The sequence below is a fragment of the Botryllus schlosseri genome, chromosome 3 (genome assembly GCF_051294905.1).
Source record: "Botryllus schlosseri isolate E-star chromosome 3, Bs_hap1, whole genome shotgun sequence".
Classification (NCBI taxonomy): domain Eukaryota; kingdom Metazoa; phylum Chordata; class Ascidiacea; order Stolidobranchia; family Styelidae; genus Botryllus; species Botryllus schlosseri.
Window position 1 is genome coordinate 36,625,367 of NC_137238.1, and position 13,302 is coordinate 36,638,668.

General features: G+C 40.3%; 1 protein-coding gene across 1 annotated transcript; it reads right to left on the reverse strand.

Annotated features, from left to right (window-relative positions):
- Positions 1 to 203: 203 nt before the first annotated feature.
- LOC145435234 (uncharacterized) lies at positions 204 to 6,713 on the reverse strand. Its single transcript, XM_080312574.1, has 5 exons — positions 6,535 to 6,713; positions 6,266 to 6,349; positions 6,074 to 6,204; positions 2,445 to 2,520; positions 204 to 626 (listed from the first exon to the last, which is right to left on the reverse strand). The coding sequence occupies exons 1-5, from the start codon at positions 6,553 to 6,555 to the stop codon at positions 492 to 494; spliced, it is 447 nt and encodes a 148-aa protein (XP_080168700.1). The 5' UTR covers positions 6,556 to 6,713; the 3' UTR covers positions 204 to 491.
- Between the last annotated feature and the right edge of the window lie 6,589 nt (positions 6,714 to 13,302).

A 13,302-nucleotide genomic window follows, 5' to 3' on the forward strand; every position in this document is an offset into this window, starting at 1 on the left:
ACTAGGTGGCGAATTGAAAATGACTCCAGTCAAAACTATAAAAGTGAGAATGACAACCCTGGCAACTAGTAGTATTGCTTATCATGACATCACAGCTGTATGAATGAGTTCAAATATGCGCCTTTTCCTCTCAGTATCGAGCTCAAGTCACTTCTGCGAAAGCCTTGGGCAATATCGAAGGCGTCGGATGCATAACATACTCATTTTTCTCGCTCTTAACATGTTTATTCGAACAGATAGACAGGTTCTGGGCCTATTTTTCTAGTACCAGTAGCAATACACGAGTTCTGAATCGAGTCATAATATAGAATGCCTGGGTCGAGTCAATCGCAAAGTTGAGTCATCCCATTATGAAGAAAACCAACTGAACCAAATTATCAAGATTGACAATGCTGTTGATTGCTGGCAATTCCTTGAAAATGATTGGCTGCGTCCCTCTCCAGAGCAGAAAAACCTATTCAACTCGTCTTCATATTAAGAGCCGAGAAAAATCAATCAAACTCTCTCTTTTCTCTCTCGAGCTGCCTGAGTTTTCTCGACCTTGGAATAGAGGACGTCGGTCTCACGGTGGGAGGGACTAGCCCGGCACAGATATTGTGATAAACAATAGACATGTCCGACGAAACCTGAAATGGAAGACCAACGGTCATTTTATAGTATTAAAATTAAATCCTCAACTTGAGGGGTCAAAGTAGCATGATATTTAAGTACTTCTACTTTTACAGAGTACTCAATAATATTCCCTGCATATATGATTTTAGCCTACTTCTAATTCTACTTGGCCTAAAATACTTTACGATTTACATAAAACAACTGATGTCAATACAAATAGCTGTAAGTGTAACAATCTTCACATATATTTATGAAAACGTAGGGTTGTAATGACTCGAGCCATGACTCAACTCGAGTCGCGATTTTTTGGTGACTTGAGTCATTTTTTCAAACGCATAGACTCAATTCGGGTTAATTTTTGTATTGACTCGACTTGTTCGAGTCATTGTGCATTACTCGAACCAAGTCATATGACTCGAGACTAGGACAGACATTTCATTGAAACTTTTTTAAACGATTTAAGTCGAGTCACCAAAAATTGCGACTCGAGTCTAGTCATTACAACCAGGGCTTTGGAGCCGGAGCCAGAGCCGGAGCCCCGGAGCCGTGCATTTTCACCGGAGCCGGAGCTCTACATAAAATTCAGCCGGAGCTGGAGCCCGTTATTTAAGGCTCTGACCTATTTCATAAGATGCTATTATATATGCAACAACCACATCAGCTGATTTATCATAATTGAACAGCAGGCCTGAATTTTAATGCCGTGCACAGCAATGGCATAGAGTAAAGTGCGTTCTAGTGCAACTATGATGTTGTCGACAATTGACAAGTCTTCAGTATGACGTCACAAGCCGGCACCTATATGTCTTCGTTGCTACATCGGATGTTACTGACGGCTGACAGACTCTAGATTACTATAGATAACTAACCTATGGGTAGATTAGTAATCTATATAGACCAAGAATGGCCAACCTTTTCGGCTAAAGGGGCACATGCAATTGACGAACGAGTGCGCGGTCCACTAGCCACGCCAAGCGGGTAAAATTTTCTAAGTTTATAAATAAACAAGGTCAATAATATTATTACTTGAGTATGGCGGGTCTACTGTATACCGCCCGCTAGCCTCAGTTTGCAAGGGCACGACTATTCGGCGTCTGGCCACATCGATATCGAAGGTCTCCGATAATATGCGACTATCATTTTGTGTCTACATTTCACCGTCGACGATCTTTATGCGAGCGCAAACGCGATAAGACTTTCTCCCGTAATTGCGAATACAGTTAGACTCAATCGGGTAAATTAGGCGTTTTTTCCATTTTCAGTAGGGGGTAGGCTACCAATCAAGAAATCGTGTGACAATTAAACACGCGAAGCGTGAAGAAAAATTTCGCTACTATTTTAGTTTATTGTAGTGTACGACGATTTACTGAAAATGTGACTGGACCCTGAATCTGCCAATGCGTCGGAACTGATATTTTAGTCATCAACATCCCAAGTGTCGCAGCCAGAATTGTAACTTTTGGTTGGCATTGCAAGTTCACAATCTGAGCAATTCATTTTCGATAATATAATAGGAAATTAGCTCGCGGGTCACGCAAAACCCTCTCTCTGGCCACATTTGGCCCACGGGTTGGCCACCCCTGATATAAACAGGCCCATTCGATAATTTCAGAGCCGGAGCTGGAGCCGGAGCTAATGTATGATAGAAGAGAGCTCCGGAGCCGGAGCTGGAGCAGTTTAAATTTACGGCTGCTCCAAAGCCCTGATTACAACCCAGGATTTTGTCCAGCCTTACTGACTTGTGACTACCCCCGGCATAGGCCTATGTTTTTCGCCATGAAATCAGTGATAATTCGCACTCGAACGCCAAAAATAACAAAGTCTCAACTTACCAAGGACATAATCAATCCATCTTCATAAGAATCAGGATCCCCAGGAGGATGAAGCAGGTTGAAGATACTCTGAAGCCTGGAAAAATATCTTAAAGAGTTACTGATGCATCTCAACTTTCGCTTGCTGTAATATGTTTAGTTCTGCAATTATGGCTCATTATGAGGGCGATATTGTTTAACATGTCAAAATTGTAGCGTTAGGTCAAAAAATTGTCAAACTTGTTTACAAAGTCGAAATTTTTTTGCAACCTGCATTTCGTTTTATTGCAGATGTTTGCACTGTCGGTGAATTAATCATTTGACATTTTACAGTTGTAGCCTACTTTATAGGCTTACCTTTGTAGAAGGCCCGTTGTCTGCTCATTGTGAATCATAAACGGTCAAATAAAACAAATGGGTTGCCATGGTGTTATGCTCAATGTACCGCAATATCCCAACTGAAGCAAGACTGCGTGGGCATTGGTTCTTATATCGAGAAGCGCATGATGAAAAATTGTGATGTAGAGAACATTGCCAGCATGAAGCAACACGGTGTGTCACCAGCAAAGTGAACGTACAACTAACTGCTGTTGTTGAACGTTCTTTTTCCATTATTGACAAGCTACTTAGAAAGGACAGACACTTTCTACCCGAGAATGTAGGAAAGCATCTTTCGTCATACACAGGCCGTGTTATTTTTGGCATTTCAGGAGCCAGATGCCAAAACTGCCAAAAATAAAAATTTGAAAATGCCAAAAATAAGCAATTTTTGGCATATGCCAAAAATAACACGGCCTGGCAAATAGTGCATTTCATTCGTGGTGTTGTGTTAACAGGACCGCTTTGCAAGCGAGAAGAGCGTTTGTGAAAGGCGGGTTTCTTAATCTGGGTCCAGCCCACCCATTAGGGGTGAAAGCATGGTGTCCTAAATGGTGTGGGTACAGCGAGATTGAACGGCTGACTGTATTTGGTTTAGGTCATACTTTCCATTTGTCCAAAGCCAATTTTACAACCATTTTTTGACCGGCTTGTCGAGCGCTAAATTTGATAAAACGGGTATCAATGAGAAGCTGCCGCAGTACTGATTATTAAAATATAAATTATATTCTGCTCATGGAACTGGAATACCCAAAATCAACTACGATTTTTGCATCGCAATCGAGTTGAACATGGTGACGCAACAAACTGTCTGGCTATTTCTGAGCTGCATAGTCTCGTTTTGCCAGACAGTCTTGTTGCGTCAATGTTCTTAAACAATCTAACCTTCCCAGGACTCTTCCATGCGAGTTGGTAATATTAAAGCTACCTGAAATGACAAAAGTCCTCCGAAAATATACCGGTCGACTGAAGGAGAAATGATGGTCGGGCTACTAAATAGAATGTGTTGAGAGAGAACACAGGAAACTTCTGGAAAAGGATCGGGAAAAAAATTCATTCCGCGATGAGATCGATGGCACTGGCGTAGTGATCTCTTTTCATGATGCATGGAAGCCGATTCGGCCCTCCAAAGATTTCGAAGCTCTGAAAACCTTTTGTGGATGACTGGCAACATTCTGTCCCTCAACGGCTACTGTTGAAGCCGATATTTCCCAGATTCGCTGGGCGAGAAAGGAATTTAGGAGAAACTTAGCTGACATGAGTTTGGAAGCACTGTTACAGTGCAAAACGATTTAAGTCTATTCAACAGCTGTAACAATCAGCTGTTGAGCGTGTTTGTTAGGCTTTTCTCTTTTGTTTGCTCATTGGCACCGATTCCGATGGATACTGCACATTTTGTGGTTTTGTTTGATATTATTAACCTATGAAATCGTTAGGTTTTTTCTTCTTATTGTTCGTTGGCACTGATTATACGTGGAGGCTGCACATTTTGTGGTGTCTTTTGACAAACTAGCCCAAATAAAGCGTTTTTGTGACTAATTCAAGGCTGAAATCATCTATTTAGAGGACGATGCCAAAACTGCCAAAAATAAAAATCGAAAAATGCCAAAAATAAGTTATTTTTGGCAGTTTTGGCATATGCCAAAAATAACACGGCCTGGTCATACTGGAACAAATTTTAATTATTTCTACCAGAATGTGAGATGTAACTACTGGAATTCTTCATAGGTCCAAAAAATTTTGACTTTGGAAACAATTTTGACAATTTTGATAAAATTTTGTCTTATTGACAATTTTGACTTATTTTGACACGGCAAAAAATCGCCCTAGTTATAACTGTTAAAATCATTACTTATACAGACTACAGGTTTGAATACTGTTTAGCAATAATTGGTGGTACATGTTCTTCGCTGACCTGGAATTCACCTATGCAGTATAGAATCAACGTTCAGATCTTGATTTGAAAATTGACATACCAAATGATAAAATGAGATATATTTCTGAACTCTCTGGCACAATTGTATCCAACTCATAATTCAGACGTAAGGTGTCATATGAAAGTTGTTGTCAATATGAATCCATCAAAATTGGTTATCATGAATATAAGACAGGAACACGGTTAAAAATATTATATGACACTTTATGCGGAACTGGTTATGCACTATTTGGAACAGATCTTTTCAATGTAGTCTTAGACAATTGTCAGTTATACATCGCATAGCATACAATGCCAATGGAGCAGCGTTGTTACGTTTGACTGATTTTGAAAACATGACATTGAATGGACCTCGAAGCCCTAGCAGTAAAATTGTTAGATCTATCACAATAAGCATCTACCAAAATATCTTACTACAGAAATCAAAGTCAATTATAATTCAGTCACAATCAGTCACAGGTTCTAAGCAGTTTAACGTCACGGTACAGTGAGCACAAAATGTAATTTTTCAAAATGCAATAACTTTCAAATTAATTGTCCGATTTTCTCGAAACAAATTTCGTTATGCTCCAGATTCAAATCGATCTGAGATGTAGTGGAGACAGGCATTTGCATCTTGACACGGAACTACTGTCGGGAGTCATGTGCAATGAATTGAATTCCATCATTTGCTAAAAATTTTATGATTTCAATACACCACAGGACATGAGTACAAATCGAGACAATACACAAAGCAGGGTTGTAATGACTCGAGTCATTTTCTCAAAATACGGATATGACTCGAGTCATTGCGCATGAGTCGAACCAAGTCATTTGACTCGAGACTCAGATGGTCAAGACCAACATTTCATTGTAATTTCGAAGAATACCGGTAGTGAAGTAACCACACTATTGGGATTTCGTCTACTGGTACGGTACTTGAAAATGCGACCAGAAACTGCTAAAAGTGAGGAAAGTTAGTACATTATAAATCCGAACCATTCGATATCACCAAACAAAGTTATAAAATGTGGGTTCAACAAGACTTTAACCGGAAACTGAGCAGTCAACACAATGACTTGGGACTTGAGTCATAATACCATGACTCAGACTCGACCCTCTGCTCGCTGACTTAGACTCGGAATTGACTCGGTGGTGAATTGAAAATGACTCGACCTGACTCGAGTCAAAATTATAAAAGTGACATTGACTTGCGACTCGGAACCTTGTGACTTGGCTACAAGCCTACAACGCTGTGAAGACTGAAGAATACGTTCACAAGCCGAGTCATTTTCCATATTAATGATGCTACACTTACAAAATAAAGTATGATTGTTAACTATACACATATGCTCACTCTGCAGGGGAAAGGCTTTCTTCCGAAAAGACAGGAATTACAATCCGGTTGAAGGAATCTTCCGAATATTTGACGACAAGATATGGTCTTTTTATCTGATCATCATAGAAGCATTCCACGTGAAACCATTTCTGCAAAGGAAATCATCTCACGGATGATACATAGCTCATTTTGAAAACATGTTAATGTTACCTTTTCCCGCTTCAAGTTCTGATAAGTTACAGCGGCAGCATGCTTAACACAATCATCGACTGCGTGGTCCAGGATCTGATTGATCTGGATTATTGAGCAAATAAGTACACTGTTCAGTAATTCAATAATTTAGGTGTTAAGGGCGCAATTTTACGCTACGCCGTCAATTAAGTCTGGTATCTACACGGGAAACACACTCGAAGATGAAAATATTATTAATTGATTATTATTATTGATTGATTGATTATCCAATGTCCATACGAGCTCACCTTTTCAAAATCGCTTGCCATAATATATGAAATCCATGCTGGTTTGGTTTTGAAGACACACCTCCGCAACGCCCCACGAAATCACGACGATCAACAAAATACATCGGGAAAAATTTACCATTTTTCAGAATTTTCCTCCGGTAACGCAATTATGAAAATTTTGAAATAGTGTTCTCTTTTCAGATTTCCAAATATGGTAACTGAGTTGGACCACTAGAACATTTTCAACATTTCCAAATTATATTAGAATTATGGCTACATAGTTTTTTTCATCATCATTGGTTTTTAGCAATTTTTATCAGTTCGATACACCGCAAAAATACGATACAATGAAAAGATTGGAAGGTGTCGAAGCGACTTGGAGTATAGTCTATGGAATCAGACACCCACCCTGGCCTGGGCGATGCACACTGAATGAAAAGTAAAAGAAGATAGTATAGAAAAAAGCAAGCAACGAAAAATGTCATGGAAGGCGAGATAGGGTATCAATCGAAAGATGCCACTGCAGTTATTACGAAAATATAAATTTTCTTTCGCTCATGGCCCCGGAACCCTCACAATCAGCCTCGAATTTTTCATCGATAAGGAGAGTGGCACAGTGACGCAACAATGCTGTCTGACGAAACGAGAGCGTAGCTCAGGAGCAAATGAGTGGCTGCCCGGCGAGAGTGAGTGCTCAGCTGGCGTCGCGGCAATGATACCCCTGTATTACTTCTGACGCAAAACGTCTCTGGCATTCAGAGAAATCACCGGAATGGTGATTGAAAATGATAAACATGCGATTTTTTTATGTTCTCGGCTGTCACAAATATCCGGAACAGAGTTGAATTTCTCCTTGGTTGCGCAATCGATGCCGGGTCGCAAACAGATATAAAATCGAGGTTGCAGCGTTTGCAAAATCCAGTTGCGCAAGATATCAACGGCTTGCTGGCTGCGGTGTACCATAGCGATCTGTTCTGCTTCTCGTTCTATAGATTTGAAACATTCCTGGTAGCAAGATGGTGATGGTTTTCGCAGGCGTGTATCCTAGAATGAAATTCCAACATCGCGCATCGTCTGTCGATTTCGTGCACGGTCTTACGTTTTGTATTTCAAAGGATGCTGGTTCTTCTTTATCATATGATGAGATTGATAAGTACAGGGTGGGCGAAATCGATAGAGACGATGTTTTCCAGTACTGGAATATACTCCATTGGGCAATGGAACCACTAAAGAGTAAATTTATGTAGCTTCAAAACTATGTTCCATTGTGGAAAGCTGTAAACCTCTGAAGTTGTGATCAAACCCACAGCATTGTCACTGAGTGCAAATAAATAGGTATGGTCCATGGTCGAAAAATGGTCTTTCCGAAATGCCAATTTATCGGTACAATATTTATATTGTCGATTGTAATTATAAGCAGTTGGTCTCACGCCATTGTGTTTTCACCAAAAAAATGTATTGGCTGTCTTCCCTTTGGTACAATGCGACGACACTTAACCAGGAGAAGCCTCGCATTTCTCAACTGGTATCTGAAAAGAGACAGCAGACATCGCTGATTTGCAATCAATTTTCATAACATTTGCGTTATATGCGAAATTCCTGTTTTAATGGTTTTGTTCTTTGAACACTATTTGATGCACAGTTCATTTTGTGCACCAGGCCTACTGCATCACATTTCTATTTTGGTAGAATAGTTCTTATTACTCTCGAAAATTTATTGAATTTTACTGTCCACCCCATGAAATTGTTGAGTTGTATAAAAGAACGAAGCTTGACAATGTTTGCTTACTTCAAACTGGTAGAAGCTTAGTTATTGCAGTTAAAAATTTTGGATTTGCAAAAAATAGCCTGGACTGTGGGTAATCCCAGAATGACTAATGAAAAACTAATAACTTTGCTTCTACGGGATTGAATCGCGTCAAATTTGGTTGGCATTGTTTTTGTATGAACTCTGCAATTTTATGGGGTGGAGAGTGAAATTTGAGAATTTGTTTTGAAATTCTCTTATAAGGAATTCAAAATAATCAGTGAATACCCGTGATCCGGGAGAAAATGTTATTTTTGAACATAACCCGAATCATAGGATATGTCTTTACTATATAAGGAGACGATTGCTGGAAGTTTGATCCCTTGTTACTGAAACATCAGTGGTTTGCGACAATGAAATTGTACCGTATCAAGATCTGTATCACAAACCAGCTATTAGAGCCAGACTTGCACAAATTACCATTCTAGCTGATTGTTTGTTGCTGAATTTGAGTAGTTTTAGATACGGATTTTGAAAAGTGAATCGTTGCAGTTGTGGTTCCAGATTTTTAAAAATAAACTAGGAAACAGGTCTTGTCGTTTGGCGTGAATCGTGATGCCAGCGAGTGCTAGATTAGAGTCATCACTACTAGGGCAAGTTTTTGGAAAGTTGCATACATTTTTGAAAAGAGTTGCAGAAGTTGCATTTTGACCACATTTTGCTCAGTTGACTAAAAAAAGAAGAAAAAAAGGTCAACTTCCCAGATTGACTAAAAAAAAGATCAATTTTCCGGCTCAGTTCCCGAAATACCCGTAAAAGCCTTACTTCGGTGCTGATTTATTTACGGTGTTTCGGTCGAATCTGGCCGTGTATTTCACCAGAATCGAAAATACTTTCATGAAAAATCGAGAAAGTTGCAAAATGTTGCAAAAAGTTGCATGAACAAAAATGGACAAAAGTTGCAAAAAGTTGCACTATAAGATTCCTTCAAACAGCCTAAAACAGCATTCTACATATCTAACGAGTATTTAGGAAGCTGCCGGAAGCTGTAAAAAAAAATTGCAAAAGTTGCATAAACTTGCCCTAGTCATCAGTGTTAAGAGTGGTGTAGACAGGGGTGGGTTTGGGGCGTTGGAACTCCTCCCATATTAATATCGAAAGCCTGTCCTAAAATATTCTTTGTGGATTTTTAAGGGTCGTTGGTTCTAGTTCTAGTTGCGGATTATGAAAAGCAAGTAGCTCTAGTTCAGCGGCGGCCTTTTTGCTATTCACGGCTGCATTTCGATTACTTATGTAGCATATATACGGCCGCATTCCAGGACGTAGTTGTAATGAACTAACTGGACACTAACTACCCATGTTTAACTGTCCACGTCAATTTCTAGTGAACTCCGGACTAATCCGCTTTTTCATATCGTCTTACTATATACACATTGATCGCTAGTGGTAATGTTATAAATAGGTAATGGAAGCGATCATAATTGCGCAAAGCGCTTAAATTTTTTCAGATTCACGAATTAAATTTGTGATTAATATTAGTAGTTTCACATATTACTATCAAATATTCATCTTTTCTCAGCCCATGTGATCATATTCACCGGTAGAGTTGATGGAGGGAGCGTTTTCAATAATTGAGGGCAAGTTATAAATGATGATGCATATTCGGGTGGGCCAATTGTTATTGGTCACTTTGTTGAATGCTGTTATTCCTTGACCTCTCATCAGGATTGTCGGTATAGTGGTAAGACATTGGAATCTCCCAAACGTACCAGAAACAAATTTCTTTTGTGAGGAGCACACAATTTCAAGTTAGTATTCCAATATGGGGTGCATCATTTTCCTCTGCTGTTCGCATCTGTACTCTTGGGCTCAGATTGCATTGAATCGCGACTAGCGCGAAGAAAATTTCAAGATCGATTGAATCTCTCGAAGATTAATTATTCGCTCCAAACTTCTGGAGTCAATTCGTAAACTCTATTTTGATGTCCACGGCCGTCAAAACATAATAGCGTAATTGAATTACAGTAATTTTTCAAGTATAGTACGCCCCCATGTATAATACGCACCCTTGAAATGGCATGCAAATTCTGGGAAAAAGCCTGTACCCATGTGTAGTACGCACCCTGCATTCGCAATACACAAATAGTTATATTTTAGTATTCAATGTCATTCTGTTTTGCGATGTCACTGTTGAACAATCATGACATAACCATCGCTAATCTTGATACAATTAAAGGCATTGTCTCTAAACCAGTGGTTCTCAACCGCCGGTCCGTGACGACTTTTTTGCCGGTCCGCGAGGTAAATTAGGATTTTATACCTAAATTTCAAGATGCAATGTGTTTAAGGCGTTACCACTCATCAAATTGTAAAGTGATTCAGAACAGCGCGAGGTAGCATTAGGACTCGAGACATGTTCGATTTGACTTGGAGTTCGAGATCACTGGTGACGACATATACGAGCGGACTCGTTAAACCGCTTAGTTTGCACGATCATTCGTTTTCGATTGATTTATTTTGTGGATGACCAGGTATCGATGTTGCCTGCTGTTTTACTCTCGGCATAGCAATTTTACCTGACTCAGCAGACAGCCAGACACACTACCGTAAATTCACATGAATACCATCATGAACATATTTAATTACGAAAGAGACCCTCGAAATGTCACTCTTTAGTACAGGGGTGGCCACCCAGCGGCTGTAGAAGAAAATTTGTGAGGCCGTCGACACGTATTTCAATGAGAACGTGTTGGCGGCCGTCAACAAGAAAATTGAATTTATGAATTGACTCCCAATTAAACCCGCGATTCAATGCGATTTCATTTTTTGATTTTATTATCATAGCGCCCTTTGCAATCTGAGCCCCACAGTACAGATGTGAACATCAGAGGAAAATGGTGCGCCCTAACAACTTGGAATCGTGTGCTCCTGACGAAAGAAATTTGTTTCTGTCGTGTTTGGGCGATTTCAATATTTTTTCACTTTGACCGACAATCCTGATGGGAGGTCAAGTAATAACAGCAAAAAAGTGACTAATAGCAATTGGCCTACCAGAAGATGCATCATCATTTATAATTTGCCCTACATTTTTTAAAACACTCTCTCCATCAACTCTACCGTTGAATCTGATTACATGTGCTGAAAACGGAAAAACTTTGATAGTAATATGTAGAACTGCTAATATTGGACGAAACGCATTCGTGAATCTGAAGAAGCGCGACCAAAGCCGAGACCAGTAATTTGTTTGTAACATGACCACTCGCGATCTAGATTAAGCTGTAGTTCAACGGAAAAGGACATGAACACTGCATGGTGGGCAGTTAACATGACTATTTGGCGTCCAGTTACCTCACTACGGATATGCCCAGGTATGCGGCCGTAGGCTACATAAGTAATGTAAATGCGCCCACGAATAGCGAAAAGGTTGTCCACCCCTGCTCTAGTACAATACTTGCAAAAAACGGTTGCATACCTTACATTTCGGGTTTATTTCAATTTTAGAAGTTCCGCCGGTCCGCCAAATATTTTTTGAAATTTTACTGGTCCACGAGGTCAAAAAGGTTGAGAACCACTGCTCTAAACGATAGTAGATAGCAGCCAAAGCCTGCGAGGCCGGCGACGCGATAGTTCAGGCCAGTGACACGACATCTTGCGCATGAGACCTAATACAGATGCAATTGTTCCGGTTAACGGTTATGTCATGCACACCAGGCCTGTTTAAGATGCGATTGATTACGCGAGCGATTATATCTTGCCCACATGGCCCGTTGTATATGCGATTGTTCAGGCCTGTCGTTAACGCGATGAATTAGCGAGAATTGCCGCGCTCACGTGCAGCAATCGGTGACCAATGACGCAAATTTCCTTCTACGGCTGCAGGTTGCCCACCCCTGGTATACTTGTAGTTGAATATTTGGAAATGTGAATAGTTCTAGTTCTAGTTGCGCATTTTGAAAAGCGAATAGTTCTAGTTCTGGTGGCGGTTCTAGTTCTGGTGGCCACTTTTGAAAACCCAATTACAAATCAGATTCGAGCTGGCCTTGTATGGCATGTCTGTTTTTGCAGATAGCTATTCTCAATCATGTCGACAAGTTCGAGCGAAAACCTTATGCCTACTAACAAAAAACGTCATATTGAGAGCAATGGCGCAAAAGGATCGCATAACGGCGCTAGACGGCAAGACCGTAAACGCAGATTGTGTCAAGACTGTAGCCCCGTGATGAAAGAATTATCTTACATTCAAGAGGAGATTCAGACAGAGCTGGAAGCGCCGATCGCGAGTGACGTGATAGTTTTAAAATCGGCTATTGAGGAAAAGGAGCGGGTCATTTCCAATTTACGTGCGGACATGCTGATGAAAAAAGACGAAGCTCAACGGTGGAAGTGCGACTCGCAACGGTGGAAGTACAGTTGTCAGCAGGCGACCAAAGATTTTATGGACGCTCTAGACACGTGCGACTCAAGAAACGTCAGAATCGCCTTCTTGGAAAGGAAGGTGAGGAACTTAACGGAACTCAACCAGGCTCTGAGACTCGAAAACCACGAGCTGAAACGATATGTGCGAGAGTAAAAAAAGACGCGAGACCAATGTTATTCTGGTTGCGGATTTGGACTTGGACTTAATAATATCAAATTTTGTTGACGTTGATTTGATAAGAAAGATAAGTAGATTAGAATGAACAACATGATCACGTGAACAGATTCATCTGCAAAAGACGATTCGTTGATTTTTCAGTCATTTTTTTCGGACATATCGTATTTCGAAGTCTAGGCTATCTTAATCTTGTGCGAGACTTAATTTCCGAGCGCTGTCGACTAGGGTTGTTCAAAAATTCCTTTCGAATTTTACTGGCTCTCCGGTATAATATTTAGGTCGCACACCAAATTTGACTCGGTCCCAACCATTAACGGTGTCAATATATATAGAGTATAGCTGTGAATTTCGACGCAGGCCTACCAATGCATTAGCGACGAGCACGAGTAATCTCAAGCAAAACTATCACGCAGTATTAGTATACGGACCTATGGATGCTTAGCCA

What these genes read in the sequence shown, in the direction of transcription:
- LOC145435234 (XM_080312574.1), bottom strand. Translation starts at nt 6,555, where the DNA reads ATGGCAAGCGATTTTGAAAAG. An exon ending in TGGCAAGCGATTTTGAAAAG is followed by an intron (nt 6,350 to 6,534) that starts GTGAGCTCGTAT and finishes TCAATAATCCAG; the next exon opens with ATCAATCAGATCCTGGACCA. An exon ending in GAAAGCCTTTCCCCTGCAGA is followed by an intron (nt 2,521 to 6,073) that starts GTGAGCATATGT and finishes ATATTTTTCCAG; the next exon opens with GCTTCAGAGTATCTTCAACC.